A 20,186-nucleotide genomic window follows, 5' to 3' on the forward strand; every position below is an offset into this window, starting at 1 on the left:
AGACCCATTTATCCCAACCTCTGCCTTTTATCCCCAATCCAAGCAGCTACTCTATCCACGGCCCCTTGGGATCTAACCTTCTGGATCCGTATGTTGTGTGGCACCTTATCAAATGCCTTCTGGAAGTCCAGGTAGATCACATCCACAGGTTATCTACCTTGCTCAAAGAGTTCCAGAAGAACTCTAGCAGGTTTGTCAAACAAGACTTGCCCTTCACAAAACCATGCTGACACTGGTGAATTGAGCTTTGCTTTTCCAGACGCTCAGTCACCTCCTCCTTAATGATTGACTCCAGTGACTTTCCCACCACAGAGATCAAACTGACTGGTCTATAGTTTCCAACTTTTTGCCTCTTTCTTTCGTTGAATAAGGGCATCACATTAGCATGTCCCAACATCTGGGCTCCTTGAGTCAAGGCTTCGAAGGCATGATGGTTGCGTTGAGAAACAAGTTTCTTGAGGCAGCTAGCCTTTTGTCATTGAATCCTGCACTACCTTGTGAAAACAGGTGTGCCACAGAGCGCAAATCAGTATAAGCCTATTCACCAATGCTCAGATTGGATTCTTGCCAGAGTCACTCGGCTCCTGATCTCAGTACAGCCTTAACCCAAATATGAACAGAAGAGCTCAACTCCAGAGGCGAGGTGAGACATCAAGTCAGCATTTCACCAAGTGTGGCATCAAGAAACCGAAGCAAAACTGGAGTCAATGGGAAACATGGGGAAATTACTTTCCACTGATTGGAGTCATATTTAGTCCAAAGGAAGATGGTTATGGTTGTTTGGGTCCAATCATTTTGGTCATAGAACACCACTGCAGGAGTTCCTCAGCATAGTGTTCTCAGTCCAACCATCTCCAGCTCTTCATCAATGATCTTCCCTCCATCATAAGGTCAGAAGGGGGATAGTTACTGATGGTTGTAAAATATTCAGCACCATTTGCAACTCCTCAGATACTGAAACAGTCTGTGTCCATATGCAGCAATGCCTGGACAATGGCTTGGGCTGATAAGCAGCAAGTAAAATTTGCACCACACAACTGCCAAGCAATATCCATCTGTGATGAGGAAGAATCTAACCATCTCTCATTGATGTTCAGTAGTATTACCATTACCAAATCCGCCACTATCAACATCCTGAGGTCACCTATGACGAGAAACTTAACAGGACAAGCTATACAGCTACTGTGGTTAGACAGCAAGTCAAAGGCTGCTGTGACAGCACCTTCCAAAACCTTTACCACCTGAAAGGCCAAGGACAGCAGTGGGAACATCACCACCTGCACGTTCTCCTCCAAATCTCCCATCATTCTGACTTGGAATAAAGCACCTTTCCTGCACTGTTCACAATGTCAAAATCCTGGAACTCCCTTCCTAACAGCACTGTAGGTGCTCCTGCACCATATGGACTGTAGGTAGTTCAAGAAGACAATTCAACACCACCTTCTTAATGGCATTTAAGGTTAAGCAATAAATGCTACCCTTGCCAGCAATGATCAAATCCCACAAATGAATTAAAAATCTGCACATGCAATCGAAATATTCATGAAGGAGTTAGATCAATCACTTAATTCAGTAAAGAACACAATGATAAGAATCAAGAATGCAAGATTAGAATCTGAAACAGGTGTGGATGAGTAAGGTAAATTAGCTGAATGATTCTTTTTCATTCCTGCAGTGTTATATTGGTAGGTTTTACAATCTAGTGAACTGTTAATACTTATATGAGTTGACGTACTCAATAACTGGAATCAAGAAACTTTGAATGAGGAAGTTATATGAAAGTAACAACATTGAAATTGGCATTCTGCCACAAACTGAAATATAACTGAAATAATACAATCACTTCGCTATTTCAATTTTGAATTGTCGAGGTAGCATAATCCACAAAAACAGAATACAAGGACAGCTAATTGCCCTCAACTAAATGTTTTAAATAATAATTAATTTAGTGGTTTAAATTACATTTAGCCTCTCTTATGTTATTAATGTAACATGTGAATGTCATTTCCTGCATTGGTAACTTTTTATCTGTGGATTTTCTACCCCACCTTATTTTGAAAATTGATTTCCATCCAGGGGGTCTTCTCTGTCTGCTGGATGGATGAAAAGTATTTCATGACATTGAACACAATATAGTATACCACTATTTCACTCAAGGCTCCAAATGTACTCTAGTCTCCCTGTGCCAATTTGCACTAACCGCTCAAGTTTCTTTTCAAAACTTACTTCAATTTTGTCGGTTTTGGCATCACCCCAGTAAAGTTTGTTTTCAACATAGTCCAAAGCCAAGCCATTGGGCCAACCCAGAGAGGTGTTTACCAAAATCATCCGTTCAGAGCCATCTAGGTTTGCACGTTCTATCTTCGGGTTTTCACCCCAATCTGTCCAGTACATATAGCTGTAAAGATATTGATAAAATTAATTCTCGCACTGCTGGAACAAAACAAATCACAGCTTTCTTTACATTACGTTCCAGAAATTTTGATGACGACTTTTTTGTCAATAGATCAATTTCTCAATAGTTGGAACTTAAAAACAGCAAACAAACCCAGGTTCGAATGACAGATGGTGAAATTTGAATTCAATAAAAATCTGGAATTTAAATTCTAATAATGACCATGAAACCATTGTTGATTGTTGTAAAAACCCATCTGGTTCACTTTAGGGAAGGAAATCTGCCATCCTTACCCAGTCTGGCCTACATGTGACTCCAGATCCTCAGCAATGTGGTTGACTCTTAAGTGCCCTCAGGGGTGGGCAATGAACCACAATCCCATGAATGAATTAAAAAGAATTACTGCCTATATACTTTAAAACACATTGCATGCAAAAATCACTATTTTTTTCAATTCTGATTTAATATTTACACCAAAAATCCTTGCATACATACCCAGTCACTGGATTAAGTACAATTGCTCGAGGTTCATCAAGACCTTCTGCTATCAGTATTTTTCTAGATGTCCCATTAAGGCGAGTTACTTCAATGCGGTCAGTTCCAGTATCAGTCCAATAAAGATTTCGTGCAATCCAATCGACAGCTATTCCATCTGGGTGGTTAACTTCTGTGGTCACCAGCGTCTGGGCCCCTGAGCCATCCAGAAATGCACGACGAATAGCTCTAACTTCATCATCAGTCCAGTAAATATATCCATCCACTGGATCATAGTCTATTGCTATTGCATGTCGAATATCGTCAAGCTGAAGAATAACATCAGTGAAATCTGGCATGTCTAAGGAGATACGTCGTAAGTCTGTTCTTCTCGCAAGCAGCAAGACCTCTTCAGCACCTATTATAGGGCAGAAAAAAAAAATTAGTTCCAGGACTGCTTCTGAACATAAACATTTAATAGGCAAAATATATTCAACAATGTATTATCATGATTTGTACAGTCAACATCAAGCAAGCCTAACTACGTTATGTTCATCAAGCCAAACAAAACAGAAAAATAACTCGGGACACATTCATCCCAAATATAAAGAGGGGAAAGCATCTTAATAACATTTTAATAAGAGAGATTCTATATAACTCTTTAAAAAACATAATTTAAAAATGACCAATTTTTATTTTGTACTCTTTGGTTGAATGTTTAAATGATACTTAATTAACTTGATTAAAAGGACCTGTGAGACCTGAATTAGTATAAAAAGCTGAAATGACAAATACACAGAATCACACACCATCAACTTTGTTCGAAAAAGCATTTTGTAGCCTTCCGGACTCAACACTTGAGTTCAACAATTTCAGGTCATAACCTCTGGCCCCAAAGTTTCAGACAGCAGCTGCAGCTGATGCTTCTTCTATTCCTATTTGCACCTCCTACTGATGGATCTTTGGTTTCTCTACTTGCTCCATTACTACTTTTTGCTTTACAGTATCATCACATTAGTCATTTCGTTACTGCTTCCTTCACAGCTCTTCTCTTTTGATCTTCCCCCTAGCTGACACCTTACCCCTGCCTCAGTAGTTAGTTAAAACTGGTTACATCACTAACATTTGCATGTTCTGATGAAAACTCATCAACTCACAGAAATTGACAGAACATTTCCCGTAGTTTTGTCTTTCTCATTAGCTTTAGCCCGTTTGTCCTGATAAGTTAGCCAACATTTACTGTTTGAGATAAATATTTGCAGGCAGATAAACAGAACCAAAATCCTTATTATTTTTAATTATTTAATTTTTAAAGATGTTAGCAGGTGAGATTTCCTTATTAAAATATTCAAGGTTAAAGTTTTTGATTCATTATACCAAAGTTTATTCAACAGATTACAATTTTATTATCTTAATATTAGTTATCTGCTTTTTTCTGAACCTCCTTTCAGAAATGAAGCTCAATTGATAACAAAGTTTTATTTCAGTGCATCATTCCACAATAACGTCTGGTCAAATGTTATCATGTGCAAGTCACTCAAATTTTAAAACTATACTGCTTTATGCCAGAGTATTTCATCAGCATGAACATGCTTACACCTACTGGTCTTCTATTGTGACAATTATTTATCTCATTAGAAAAGGATTAAAGTGATTTTTAATACAATAATGATCCAGTTGAGTGTTCTACTGGCTAGCGAGAGGCATTAAAATGATTTTGAAAAATTGCAAAATAAAAGAACGTACACAAAACATCATTGCAATGTAGGACACTTACCCTGCTGTGAAACAGTGATAATTCACCCATATTTATTACCATTAAATGGTTTTAAAGCAGTCATTTCTTAATGCCTGTACAAGCGAGTATACTTTCTGGGCAAGAATGAATTTATCGAGCATGTTTCAAGATCTTGAGCTGTCTCAAAGTGTTTTACACCGAACAAAACACTTAATTAAATTGTAGGGGAGGCCATGGCTTACTGGTATTATTGCTGGACTATTAAGCCAGAAATTCAACTAATGTTCTGGGGGCCCAGGTTTGAATCCTGTCATGGCAGATGGTGGAATTTAAATTCAATAAAACTATTTGGAATTGAGAATCTACTGATGACCATGAAACCATCACCAATTGTCAGGAAAAACCCACCTGGTTCATTAGCATCCTTTAGGGAAGGAAATCTGCCATCCTTACCCAGGCTGGCCTACATGTGACTCCAGAGTCACAGTGTTGACTCTCACCTGACCTCTGAAATGACATAGCAAGCCATTCAGTTCAAGGGCAACTAGGGATAGGTAATCAATGCTAGCCATCCAGTGAAACCCATGTCCCACAAATGAATTATAAAAGCCACTGTGGCAGTATAGGAAAATAGAATAGCCAGTCTGTGCTCAAAAATCTCACAAACAGCAATAAGGTAAACGACCAATTTGTTTTGAGAAAGTTCTAGTGAAAAAGGTACATGTTTGCCAATTTACCTTGGATTTTCCCAATTGAATTACTTTGCTGGCTAAAAATATTCAATGCAATGGCATATATTTAAAAAAATGCACATGATTATACACATAAGGATAGTTTGCTTAAACAACAACCAGAAAAAGTATTAATCACTTTAGAACAGTGTTAAGAAATTGCACATTCCAAGCAAGGCAGCGATACATGGTTTAAAATAAAGCTGCAACCCAATCTCGGAGTTCCGAATTGATCAAACCAGGAAATAGAAGCTCATGTTTACAATCAGAACTGGGAAATTATGTCACAGCCTTTGTGCAGTCTATCTTTGTACATATTTCCATATATGGAATTTGACATGAAAACATTTATTTTGTTTAAAGTACAGTCAAGGAAAGAGAGATGAATTTTATGTAATCTCATCTGATGCTATTACTGCCAGTTTAAATGAAAATGAACTGGCTGTGCGTAATCAGAAAATTGCAGGCCCTGCACAAATATTTCGTTTTAATCGGACAAGCAGAAGTAAAAGGCTACCAGCCTTAATCTACAGTTGCTGGAGTTATTTATACAGCAACTTATAATTCAAGACTAGTAACTGAAAGCTTGCCTTCTAGCCTGTCAAGATTGTGTTTATATTGCTTGGCTCCTGACTGACTGGAAATCTAATTGTCCTGCTTAGGAGAGGTATTGGTGCCAGCACTGACACAAAATTGCACAGAACTGACTGAAATTTAAATGGAGGGGAAGAACAAAGCTCTGCTCTGCCCTCTAAATATTTAAATCAAGGTCACATAGGTTCAAAAGGTACCAGACCATTTGACGACAGACATTGCTAAGAATTCAAAATCCTTTTAATTCATGATACATCAAGTGTAGCCTTTTTTAAAAAAAGAACATTCTGCCATTCTCACTGTGAATTCAAAAAAGCAAAACAGAACTCAAAACTTTTCTCCTCAACACTAAGTTCTTGATTGTTACTCAGACATACTTTCAATTCCATTCAAAAAACATAATTTCGTTACTTATTTAGCGACAGTAATAACATGTTGATGCATTTGTATGAAAGCTCTTCAATGGTATTTTAAGAAAGGTGTTATCTATTCATATTAGAAGGGCTTATGCTTTTCATGGAATACTTTGTGTGAACATGCACTTCAGTAATGACACACAGCATGAACTCAAGCCACAATCTTCCATTGATATTCATTTGCTCTAGGTAATAGGACGGCTTGACAAATTGTTCCCAAGGCCCTGACAAAGGCTCTCCATAGGTGGGTACAAGAAAATGCACAAGAACAGCCTGTGAAATTAGGTCGCTAAATTCCCCCTTCCCTTTTCGGCAAGGGCTTAGCCTCTGTCCAGCAAGTGACGGTGCAGTATAAAACGGAAATATCGGGAGTTTGACATGCGGGGAAATCATAGGTGTAAAATTGACAGTGTCAGTGAATTGGAGTTTCAATGTGCTGTCATCAAACTGCCCCTTAAAGTGGAATTAATTAGCAGTGCAATTATTGATTTATAATGAGGCAATTACTCCTATCATGCAGTCAACTTATCCAAATAAACTTCAGCTAAGAAATTATCAGGGGAGCATGTATTCCTGTCCAGATGTCTGTATTTATACTCTGTTCAACTGTCACCCACATGGAGAAGTATTTTCAACACAGCTGGCAGTAAACACTGAAAAGGGGAACTGGGGAGTGGGGAGCAGTGGCTTATGCAAGGATGGAGAATTAACAACTTTTTTTTCCAAAAATGAAAATCCTTTGATTCAATCTTGAAATTACAGTAATGGGTGATATTGAAGAATATCATAGACTGTTTTGCTGTCCACCTAAAGAAAGGGAGTATTGTGAGCTGAAGATCTACAGGAGGCCAAATTTACAGCTACTGACTAAAAAAAGTTACACAAATTGAACATAAAATCTTTGTACTGGAGCAGAAACTCAACCTTCCAAAGTGCATAGTTCAAATGAGTCCATGAAGCACCAATACAAATGATAATTTCATGCATGATACTTAGGAGTTCAGCTTTATACTTTGGAAAGGTAATCAAATATTCACAAGAATATAGACTGAAAGAAAAACTCAAAACCTGTCTGTGAGCCCTCCTGAACCAACTGACAGCTTTTAAAAAACATATTTCATTCTCCAATAGACCAGTAGCAAGGTGAATGATATTATCAATGCGTTTCCATGAAATGGCAAAATCTAAAAGTTCAGATCTCAGTCCTGCATCATGCATCAATTTCAAACTGAATTCAGTTGCAAGACTGTACCACTTATGCAGGCAAACAGCAACTTGCATTTATTATACTGTTTATAGAAAAATAACCAAGGTGCTTCACAGGCACTTAAATCTTTAAATGGGCTAGAACATTGAGCGTTCTCAAACAACAACCCTTTACTTTTTTTGGAATTGTACAGAATTTTACAGATTCAAATTATAGGACTCACTACACAAATTTATCCACATTTAAAATTGACAAAGGAAAAGAAACAGTCTCTTATACAGCAGAAAATATTTTAAATGCTGTGAAAGATTATATTCAAGGAAACAAGAAACCCATTCAGAATATTTTGAAAGTGACACTGTTAATCGTTTTGCTATTTTATATGATTACTTTTAGAAGTGAATTTTACATGATAGATTGGAGCGTACAGTGTAAATCAACGCAAGCTGCCAACTTTATTTTAATTAGTTTTGAAATGCAGCTTGTAAACATCATTTAAATGGTAATTGATTGAAGCTGCATTATTAATAGTCATGCTTAAGTGCTGAAATGCCGGTTAAATTACATTTGCAAAATTTCATTCAGGAGTGACAAGAAAAATGGAAGGACACCGCACAAGTTGACAAAGATTCTTTTTCATCCTCCTCTGCACCACTTCACATTTGACAGGTGACAGGACCGTTTATAATATAGTAACAAATGTGCCAATTTATCAAGCTAATGCAAACAAATGTAAAGCGCAGTCTCAGTTCCCCCAAGCCCTGCCAGAACTCCTTGCTATTCCTGCCCCATTTGTCTATCTGCTAATCAGATTAGTACAATGTGTCATTGTTTCATCCAAATTCTCAGTCAACGCCGCTGGGAACTCTTGTCCTTTCCACTCACAAACTGCGTAATGAAACAGGCCGTGAACAACGTGGCTCCAAAGCTATTCTCCCTGTCTTTTAAATGCAGGAAGAAACGTCAACATTGTAATACTTACTGCCTGAATGGAACTAATTTCCAGCATTCATATGTGCTATGTTTGGACCTGATGTGATGCGTGCGTTGAGAAGGGGTTGTTTATTTTACAATCTGCGCCTCAGTTTTAACTTCCAACTAATGTGCCAGGAAGCTGTTAAGGTTACAGAGTGAATACACAATGTTGGCACTTTTCATTAGGCAGGCTAAGTGTTTCAAGACTGTGGATGCATCAATGAGTTTGAGTCTCAACAACCACCATTCATTATAATGAATGCTTGTTTTCAAAGAATGTTGATCTTTTGTTCAGATATTTAACTCACAAATAGAAAGAACATGCAACATTTTGAACTTAAAGGCACCATAAAGACACAAGAACTTTTGTTATCACGAAATTTTTAATGCAGAAAGGAAGGCGAGGACAACATTTCTCAGCTTTTCTTGAGGTGTATTTTTCCTTTTCTCTTACCTGGAACACTGGCAGTCTATTTTCAGATTTCCAAAGCTGGTTTACAACTAATTGCAGAAATACAGGAATGGCTTTGGGTGATTCTTCAATATTTGTTGTGGGAAGATGTTTGACCTCCACTTTATATATTCCCATAACTATATAATGTGCAGATTTTTAGCATGTCAATCTGATCACATCATTCAATGGACCCAAATTATGCCTACTGTGTGGCAATTCCCCGTATTATTTAGATTATTTGGTGCCAGAATCATCGAGCCAGATTTTCATTACCAAGGCGGATACTTGAAGTTAGGAATTTCCTGACTTGGCCAGACCTGCCTTGGTGGAAAGTGTGCCATGAAGACTGAATTTTCAATCCAGGGCTGAGAGTGCAGAATGGAGTCAAGCCTGTCAACCCTGGAAGCAGACTGGAGGTGACCACAGATGTGGTCAATTGCCAAAACAAACTGTTTAAAAGGCCTGTCTCAGTTCTAAGAATTTGGGCAGAATTCTCCCATGGTCTCATTGATGGGCTCGACAGCAGAGAATTCTGCAGGAGTCCAAAAATCGATTCTACATACTATGATTTTCCCGCAGGATCTTCTGCCAGTGCCTGCCGTGCAGGATTGGGAAACATGCTGGAGACTGGCGTGAAACTGATTTGCTTCCTGCTAATGGGATGCAGGTGAAGGCCCAAATAGAATCTTCCACTTACTCCCGATTCTTTGTGACACCAATCAAAAAACTCATCAGTCTGGACTATGTCTGAAATAACATGGCATGCTGAAGTCAGGACATACCTGAACAATGCCTGGGGCTGTCTTCGGAGTTTAGGATGGAGGCCACCAGTGACCTTGGACCCTGGAACACCATAGCACTGGGTAGGGGGAGCATCTGCAGGTAGATCTTACAGATCCAGGGCCGTGAGGAAATCCAACTTCCAGCCTGTGTTTATGGCAATCGATCTTTTTCGCCTTTCTTCAATGGCGGGTCAGTGATGTGAGGCACCTTATTAATATGGCACAAAGGTAGGATGGAGGAACTTGTGCCATCATGTCCATCCCATCATGGAATACGGTGCTAAACCCCCATGATTAATGAAGTTGAGGTTGGGAGATATGGCGCTGTTTCCCACCAACCTCCACAACAGGAAACACTCCCATTCCCATCTCCCATCCCCCCCAACACATATCCACTGTCTACTCCCAACAGCCTCTTGTGTCTTCCATGCAACACACAGTGCTTCCACACTTATTTACCCAGTATAAACTCTGCACAGAATCATTTTGTAGTAACGGCATGCTTGAAACAGTTTCAAAACTACCCATTAATTATTTAAAAAACATAAAACAATTGTAGTTCTATGAGGATGTGTCTAGGGCGGTGGATAGAGGAGAGCCGGTGGAAGTTGTCTTTCTTAATTTTCAGAAGGCGTTTGACAAGGTACCTCACAAGAGGTTATTGCAGAAGGTAAGGGGGCATGGAGTTGGGGGTAGGGTGTTAGCATGGATAGAGGACTGGTTGTCAAATAGGAGGCAGAGAGTGGGGGTCAATGGGTGCTATTCGGATTGGCGGTTGGTGACTAGTGGAGTGCCCAGGGGTCGGTGCTGGGCCTCAGCTATTTACCATTTATATAGATGATCTGGAGGAGGGAACCGAGTGTAGGGTGTCGAAATTTGCTGATGACACCAAAATTGGTGGAAAGGCAAATTGTGCGGAGGGTGTGGAGAGTCTACAGAAGGATCTAGATAGGCTGGGCGAATGGGCCAGGAAATGGCAAATGGAATTTAATGTTGACAAGTGCGAGGTGGTCAACTTTGGTAGGAATAATGGTAGGAAGGATTATTACTTACGTGGAGAAAAACTGCAGCAGGCGACGGTGCAGAGGGACCTTGTGCATGAGTCGCAAAAACCCAGCTTGCAGGTGCAGCAGGTGGTCAGGAAGGCTAATGGGATGCTGGCCTTCATAGCGAGGGGGATTGAATATAAAAGTAGGGAGGTCTTGCTGCGGCTGTATAGGGCATTGGTGAGGCCGCAGCTGGAGTACTGTGTGCAGTTTTGGGCGCCGTACTTACGCAAGGATATTTTGGCCTTGGAGGGAGTGCAGAGGAGGTTTACTAGGCTGATGCCGGAGTTGAGGGGGTTGAGCTATGAGGAGAGGCTGAATAAATTAGGCTTGTACTCGTTAGAGTTTAGAAGAATGAGGGGAGATCTCATTGAGACGTATAAGATGATGAATGGGATGGATAGGATAGAGGTGGAGAGACTCTTCCCGCTCAGAAAGGATAGCAGGACTAGGGGGCACAGCCTCAAGATAAAGGGGGGGCGGTTTAGAACAGAGTTGAGGAGGAACTTCTTCACTCAAAGGGTGGTGAATCTCTGGAATTCTCTGCCCATTGAAGCGGTGGAGGCTACCTCGCTAAATATTTTTAAGACGCGGGTTGATGGGTTTTTGATAAGAGAGGGGATTAAGGGTTATGGGGAGAGGGTGGGAATGTGGAACTGAGCCACGACAGATCAGCCATGATCTTATTGAATGGCGGGGCAGGCTCGAAGGGCTAGTTGGCCTACTCCTGCTCCTATTTCTTATGTTCTTATGTTCTTAAATTATCAGAGCTTTAAAGAACTAATAACTGAAGGTTTAAGAAATTAACACCTCTTCATTTTGTGCAAATAAATATTACTAAAATAGATCACAGAAAACATACTAATTATATCACACAGCTGTCAATTTTCTCTGCATTTGTCAACAAACTGACTCAAAGTCCTCTTATCTAAGACTGGGCCATTAACAAAAGAGATCACAGAAAAAAACAAATGTATTATAAAATCATAAAGCTGCAAATTTTCTCCACACCAAGATTAGAGAAATTATTTTATGCATGATATATATTGTTTTTAGAACCTTCACTAAAACAAAATTGGTTGAAATGACTAGTTTTATTTAAACAATGTGCTTAGCAGCTATAAATGAAAAATGTCACTTTTCCCTTTTTAGAAATGAGGTCCTATGCTGTAACACTTTGGTGAGAAAGGTCTTAAGAGTCATAGAGGTTTACAGCATGGAAACAGATCCTTCGGCCCAACTTGTCCACGCCGCCCTTATTTTTTCTTAAGCCTCTAAGCTAATCCCAATTGCCTGCATTTGGCCCATATCCCTCTACACCCATCGTACCCATGTAACTATCTAAACGCTTTTTAAAAGACAAAATTGTTCCTGCCTCTACTACTACCTCTGGCAGTTTGTTCCAGACACTCACCACCCTCTGTGTGAAAAAAATTGCCCCTCTGGACAGTTTTGTATCTCTCCCCTCTTATCTTAAGCCTACGCCCTCTAGTTTTAGACTCCCCTACCTTTGAGAAAAGATATTCATAGATCAGGGAACCCTACAATGCAGACAGAAGCCCTTCGGCCCATTGAGTCTGCACCGACCACAATCCCACCCGGGCCCTACCCCCAAATCCCTACATATTTTACCCTCTAATCCCTCTAACCTAAGCATCCTACTACACTACGGGGCAATTTTAACATGACCAATCAACCTAACCCGCACATCTTTGGACTGTGGGAGGAAACCAGAGCACCTGGAGGAAACCCATACGGACATGAGAAGAATGTGCAAACGGCACACAGGCAGTGACCCAAGCTGGGAATCGAACCCAGGTCCCTGGAGCTGTGAAGCAGCAGTGCTAACCACTGTGCTACCGTGCTGCCCCTGACTATCTATTTTCTATGCCCCTCATTATTTTATAGACCTCTATAAGGTCACCCTTTGGCCACCTACGCTCCAGAGAAAAAAGTCCCAGTCTATTCAGCCTCTCCTTATAACTCAATCCATCAAGTCCCAGTAGCATCCTAGTAAATCTTTTCTGCACTCTTTCTAGTTTAATAACATCCTTTCTATAATAGGGTGACCAGAATTGCACACAGTATTCCAAGTGTGGTCTTGTACAACTTCAACAAGATGTCCCAACTCCTGTATTCAATGTTCTGACCAATGAAACCAAGCATGCCAAATGCCTTCTTCACCACTCTGTCCGTCTGTGACTCCACTTTCAAGGAGCTATGAACATGTACCCCTAGATCTCTGTTCTGTAACTCTCCCCAGCGCCCTACCATTAACTGAATAAGTCCTGCCCTGGTTCAGTCTACCAAAATGCATCACCTCGCATTTGTCTAAATTAAACTCCATCTGCTATTCGTCAGCCCACTGGCCCAACTGATCAAGATCCTGCTGCAATTGGAGATAACCTTCCTCATTGCCACCAATCTTGGTGTCATCTGCAACATATTAACCATGCCCTCTATATTCTCATCCAAATCATTAACATAACTGACAAGTAACAGTGGACCTAGCGCTGATCCCTGAAGCACATCGCTAGTCACAGGCCTCCAGTTTGAAAGCAATAAAACCAAATCTTAGACGAAGGCTGCTAAATTTCCCAAGACGTGGTCCATCCAAGCATAATTCAAACCAGTGAAAATATGCTCATTACTTTTCACCTAATCTACAAAAAAAAGTTGACCTTATCAATAGCATTTCTTACCTTTTTTACAAATCTTCTCATCTTTTTCTAGCTGGACACCAGTTGGACAGGCACATCTGAAGAATGGTTCTTTTGGGGAAAGCAGGCATAAATGAGAACATCCTCCATTACTTTCATCACATGGGATGCGAACTGTACAAGATGGGTGAAAAGGGAAAAAAATGAATGTCCTCTCCAGTGATGGCATGAAATTTAACATACTATCTTAACAACCAGGTTCAGATGAATCAAGTACACATCCCCTACCCAAAATGTGACTAATTTTCCATTTACTACCAATTTCTCACTTCTCCTCCTTTACTGAAGGTGATGACTCTTTACAGATCTATGATAACACTGAAAAATGGGTTTTAGAAAAGGAAATATCCAAGCTTTGAATTCTTGATCAGTATTCAGTGACTCCTTCCTGTATCATAAACAAGTGGCTTTTCTTTATGTATGCACTTTGTGAATAACTGTAAACAAATTATTAAACTGCTCAGGTCATTATCCAAAGCCCATCCTGTCCACAGACATGCACATTCCAAGTTTGTTAAAGATCAGTAATGGAAATCATGGATAACTGCTCACTCCTTTTCACCTGAAGTGTTGAGCTAATCTTTTCGCAATCGAATTTAGAGCAGGTTCACTGTAACAAATTTGGAATGTTTTGCGCTTTTTGTTTAGCTACTGGTTAGATGAACCGGTTCCAATTTGATTGGACCCTCTCCTTTTCTCTACTCTGCCTGTTCAGATCATCAGCAATAGTCTTTTAACAATGGATTTTTTCTTAATTCAAGAACCACATTCACAGTTCAAAGGCTGGACTACTGTGTAATTGATAGCAAAAACCTCCATAAAAACCCCATATAAATTCATATACAAATTAAATAATCAAATTAAAAACACGGAACCATCTGATAATCATGCAATAACAAAAAAGAGCAAATGAAATGGGATCTCAGTAAAGCGCAAACCTCCACTATGCAGTCTTAACTCAATTTTATTACAATTACACAGTTCTTCACTGAGGCACTGTAACTACAAAGATGAGAAAAGAAATCTTTTTATCAAGCGCTTTCGTCTCAATCTACTGAGCAAACTTTGGGTCAATGCATATCCAACAATGTGCTCTGAAAACTCTGCTCCTATTTTGACAGCTGTGAGCAAAGCAGCTGAGATAATCCATAACATAAAAAAAAGTCAAATCATCTTCTCAATCTTAACAAATCCTTTAAAAACTTCCAGGTACTAGACTTGCATCTTTGACAAAATTCTAATCACTTCTTCCATGGGACATACCCTGTGTACCAAATTTCATTCATATCCATGCACTGGTTTCTGAGATATACTGTTCACAAACAAATAGGCTAACAGACCAACAGGACAAAAATATAACCTTCACACACCTTCAGTGATGGAGGTAACAAACAAATATTACACTCAGATACTAATCTTCCAGAACACAAATAAAATAGGTATATTTATAGATACTTCTTTTCTGTAAATTACATCTTTTCCTATACAAACAGCAGTCTTTGATTTTCCACTACGTTATTCTTAACTTTGCTAATTAAGATTCAAATATCCTTGGAACAGGAAGGCTGGAAATGACTCATAAAACTGAAAATTTGCAAGGCTGGCGCGATGAAAGAGATTAACTTCATGTGGCATGACAAAGAACAATTTTATTTAATTGCCCAGTTACAAAATTAAATATGTTCAAATAAAGTAGTGGAATTTTTTTGGATAGGCTTTCTCAATTGTGGATTTGGATTGTGCTGATAATGATTTATTCATTTTGGCATGAACGCTTTCTTCATAAAATTGAGAGTCTACCCGATATATACAACACCATAACAAGGGAGATGAAAATTTCACCACATCACAACTAAGCTTACTTTGAAGGGAACTGAAATTAATCCACAAAAAAACATGCCCATATAATCCATCTAATATAAAAGATGATGTTTGTTTTCCTCCTTAGTTAACAGTACATTAATGAATCATGAACATGTATAGTTCCTGAGAATTAGTTTTCATTGACAGGTCATTTATTATCAAGTTACCTAGTTATTTCTATTCTTTAAGAATTTTTTAAAAATGCATTTTTATCAAAGACTTTTTTAAAACAAATAATGCAATGAGCCCTCAAGGATTGGTACAGTGCAGCAAGATCATTTTCACACAAGTACATGTAGGAAGAGACAGAGAGAAAAAAAAAATTCAGATTAACTATTATATCCAGAGCCTCCCATTATACAAGTAATGAAAGGATATATCGAGGGATGGGGGAATGTCAGGATACGGCCACAACCAAGCTTACAGGATAACAGTGACTGAGCGACAGAACACATGGAAGGCAAATCTTTCAAGTAGCTAATGCCATTGCTTATTCAACCATTAAAAAAAAGGCAGCATATTAGGACAAGAAAGATGGCAGGTAGACTGCCAAGGATTTTCCTGTCATATGTGGGCATGCACCAAAGGATGCTTCCCCAATCCCCAGCCATCGTGGAGGCACCAACAATACATTACAGCATCTTTTCCCAGAATACCGTAACAGGAGTTAATCAGAGATTCTATCACCCTGGAATACAAAATATGCAAGTTCTGGGAGTCTTCCTACCAACTACCACCCTATTAGACCACTTAGAACATAGAACATTACAGCGCAGTACAGGCCCTTCGGCTCTTGATGTTGCGCCAACCAGTGGAACCAATCTATTGACCCTCTAACCTAAACTATTCCAATATTATCCATATGCCTATCCAATGACCATTTGAATGCCCTTAAAGTTGGTGAATCCACTACTTCTCACCTCCCTGTGATGACACTACTTATTTTAACTGTAATAAAGTATATCAGGTGAAAAAGTGCACCACTATAAATGTCAATATTACAAGACGAAAAGGCGGACAACAAAAAAAAATCGCACAGCTCTAGTACCACACAACCAACACCACACCTCAGAAATGAGAAGTACATTGTGGGTTGCATTCTATTAAGGATAAATGGATGCCACTAGATTCACCACGATATCAGGATAACAGAATAACAAGCGCAAATTCAACATCATGCTCCCTTAAAGGGAAATATCCCTATCAATGTGATGAATCATGCAACAAGATCAACTAAGAGATGAAATTACAGGGGACACATTCAAGGATTAAGGAGGATTAACAATGAACTGCAGAATATGACACTAAATAGGACAATTGATAAAATTCACCTCAGAGCTGTTACAAAGTTGACCCATCAATACGAAAAAGCACAGTACAGGATTAACACAAAGATAAAATTACAGGAGGTACAGTCCAGGATTAATGAATACGGATTTTTGCAGTGCAATAGGATAACAGGCAACAAACACTTTTGTGCTTATATATCATAAACGCTTGTCAGAATAAAAGACAATGGCCAGGATTCTCCAACCTCGTCCACAGCTGGGATTCTCCTGTCCCACTGCTAAGAATGGAGATTTGACTGAGCATCAGCGATGGCGTTTGACATTGGAGAATTCTCACGAACATCGTAAAATCAAGTGCATGATTACAAGGGGACAAAGTTCAGGATTAATGAAGCACTGCAGGATAATGTAACCATCCACAGAGTTTGAAAAGGCCAAAGTCATGACAGGATCATCAAGCAACATCCAGGATCCATCCATAGTTTCTGCAAAGCCTCTTCAGCTCTACCATGTCATTGTCCTGAAGTCCCGGTAAAGAGAAACCTAGACCCAGCGGGTGGCAAAGACTGTTGCATCCTGCCATCTCCAGCCCTTCTTGATGAACACCGAGGACAAGACAATGTAAGACCAGCAGTCAGAGTCTTCAACCAACCCGAGACCTCGAAGATTGGATACAGTGTGGTCCCATTGAATGTGAAATGCCCAGCCTCAAATCAAGATTGTGAAAGCATGGCAGCCAGTTCTCAAATTGGGCTGTGAATTCTCCCCTCCCAGGAGACTGGGCGCACGGATACTCCTTCACTGGCCCCATTTCCATGAATCAACCAGGATGTTCGACATAACATGCAGCAGGATTTCCAAGGACTGAAGGGTGAGCCCCTACCTCAGAAACTGCCCTCTTGACTTGCAGGATTCTCTTCTCTGCTTCATCCATGCTCTTTAGGATATCTCTCAGTTCAGCAATGTGAGCACCAGTTTTGGGGAGCCAAAACTGTCATCCACAATTCTACTCACAATGGCAGCTATTATCATGAAGTCTACATTGGCCCACTCAACAGCAAAACCGCCACTGCAAATCAGTCGCACCCCAGCCATCTCAATTAATTAAGGATTTTCTTGACTCAATCCAGCTCCCTGTAACCAAAGTTTAGCTCGGATCTTCCAGCAACATAGCACAGATAATACACATCAGGATCAGATAATTGTGGGTTGTGCATCAGGATAAAACAAGGATCAAAAATGAAAAATGAGGAGCGCCAAAGCTCATGAGAATGCTGCCGCTCCCACACATGCATTACATGACCCTCCTCCCACCCCGTTATTTCATTGAAAGTTGAGACCACTAAATCAGTTATGATTGTATTGAATAGCGGAGCAGGCTCGATGCCCTACTCCTGCTTCTAATTTGTATGTTCCTATGAAAATGTCATTTGGCCTCTGAAAGATTGGCTCATCACACGATAATGGGACCAATCCTGTCTGCAGGGTTAATGAAAATATTAGGGATTAGATCTCAGAAAAGAATGCATCAAGTTGAAGGGAATGAGGTATGCAGAGAAATTCTGCCATTCACATCTCCTCGAGGCACATCTTTTGCTTCTTCACTTGTCCCATTACCATTCCTTTGGCCCTGCACTGTTACTTAGTTTAATTCCTTCCTGTCTTTCACACCATCACAGTTCTTCCTTTTTGTTATTTCCACCATTTCCCCTTTCATTTTCTCAAAGCCAATTATAACTTTTCCTGGTTCTGATGAAAGATCATTGACCTGAAATGTTTGTCTGTTCATCTCTCCATAGATGCTGCCTAACCTGCCTTATTTATAATTTTGGTCCATCAGACTTCCATCTCAAATTTTGGTCTACAATGCCAGGATAAACATCACTTTTCTCCTCCCAAAAAATGGAAATTTTGAGTCTATTTCAGCTGTTACGACTACCGAAGGCCCAAGCAATGTGTTCCAAAACAAAATCAGTAAAATTAAATGACAGGTGCTCAGTCTGCAACCAAATTGAACAATTACTTTTGCTGCAAAATTGGTGATTTTACATTTTGTAGAATGGTTACAGCACAGAAGATGGTTTTTGGCACCATTTTGTTCATGACAGCTCACTAAAAGAGGAACTCCACGTTTTCCCTGTAGCTCTGCAAATTTTCCCTTTTCAGGTACTGATCCCATTTCCTTCACAAAGCCTCAACCTCTGCTATCATCTCTGACAGCACATTCCAGATACTAACTACCCGCTCCATAAAAACACTCTTCCTCATGCTGCTGTTGCCTCTTTTGCCAATCACCTTAAATCAGTGTCATCTGGTTCTCAAACTTTCCATCAATGGGAACCATCCCTTACTTTGTCCAGATCCCTCATGATTTTGAATCCTTCCATCAAATCGTCCTCTCAACCTCCTCTTCTCTAAGGAGAACAGCCCCAGTTGCAGAATAATTTGTCTGCTTGAGTGCCTGATGCCCCTATTTATAAAGCTCAGGATCTTATATACTTTATTAACCACTTTCTCAACCTGGCCAGTCAGCTTCAATGATTTGTGCAAATATACTTCTATAAAAATCCTTTTCAAATCAGGAAGAAACTAAACAGATTGGAATCTCTTAACATTTACGTTTGTCTTACCACAATTCAATTTGTGCACCAACCAATGTTGAAGTTATTAGGCGAACATGAGTGCTGAACGTTTGCTTGCTGTAAAACCGCAGGAGGAGATTTGGACAAGGCACTTACACTGACCACACGATTTTTAGCTTTGCTGAAAACCACAAGGGGAGGCAGAGAACATTTTCTTCACGCTATGATCACAGTTAGTAACTCTTCAGAGTTTATATACCGAGACCTGTACACTGAACTAGCCTGAAGTTTACTGATCTACTGTACACATAGCTTAAAAAAAGGCCATGTTACAATTGTACAGCTCAATCACAAAACAGAATCTAATTTCTCAGCAACTGGAGTGCCATTATGAATACATACACACATAGGAATCATAAACTATGAGGAGCAATGGTAACTTAGTGAATATGTTACTAGACTAGCAAACCAGGTGGTTAAAGCACTTTCCTGTTTCCGATGTCGAAATTGGGGTCCCATGTTCATAAATTTAGGATCAAATCAGTTGCAGCATACAAAGTGTACCTTCTAGCTAATTAGGCTGATGATATGTAATAGAAACTGCCTATTTAAATTTGTCACACAATAATTGCACGCTCCCACCAGTGATGGTACAATTCAGTCTTCTGGCTTCAAGCTACACAGCCTTCACTAGCGAAACCTTTATTCTGCTTCCCAATAACCTCAAGTTTAACTGCAATAATACACAACCAACTATAATATTAAAACACAGGAAATATGATTTGTTGCACGGTCTAATTATCTCCCACAATTTAACCTGCTTTCTCTGAAGGCTACATTTGGTCTCAATCACAACCGCCCATGCAATACCACAGGAGAATAAGATAAGTGTACATACAACACACGCATTCTGTAATACT

The 20,186-nt window shown here is 39.7% G+C and overlaps 1 protein-coding gene across 2 annotated transcripts in view; it reads right to left on the reverse strand.

The window, feature by feature from the left end:
- LOC145343831 (low-density lipoprotein receptor-related protein 5-like) overlaps window positions 1-20,186 on the reverse strand; it is a 190,931-nt gene that overhangs the window by 90,252 nt on the left and 80,493 nt on the right. For both annotated transcript variants that reach the window (XM_080190227.1, XM_080190226.1), the window contains exons 5-7: window positions 13,515-13,646; window positions 2,891-3,287; window positions 2,227-2,398 (exon numbers count right to left, since the gene is read on the reverse strand). In XM_080190227.1, coding sequence (XP_080046353.1) covers window positions 2,227-2,398; window positions 2,891-3,287; window positions 13,515-13,646 — 701 coding nt within the window. The remainder of the gene's footprint in view (window positions 1-2,226; window positions 2,399-2,890; window positions 3,288-13,514; window positions 13,647-20,186) is intronic.

The sequence above is a fragment of the Carcharhinus amblyrhynchos genome, chromosome 6 (assembly GCF_965287045.1).
Source record: "Carcharhinus amblyrhynchos chromosome 6, sCarAmb.v2.hapA, whole genome shotgun sequence".
Taxonomy (NCBI): domain Eukaryota; kingdom Metazoa; phylum Chordata; class Chondrichthyes; order Carcharhiniformes; family Carcharhinidae; genus Carcharhinus; species Carcharhinus amblyrhynchos.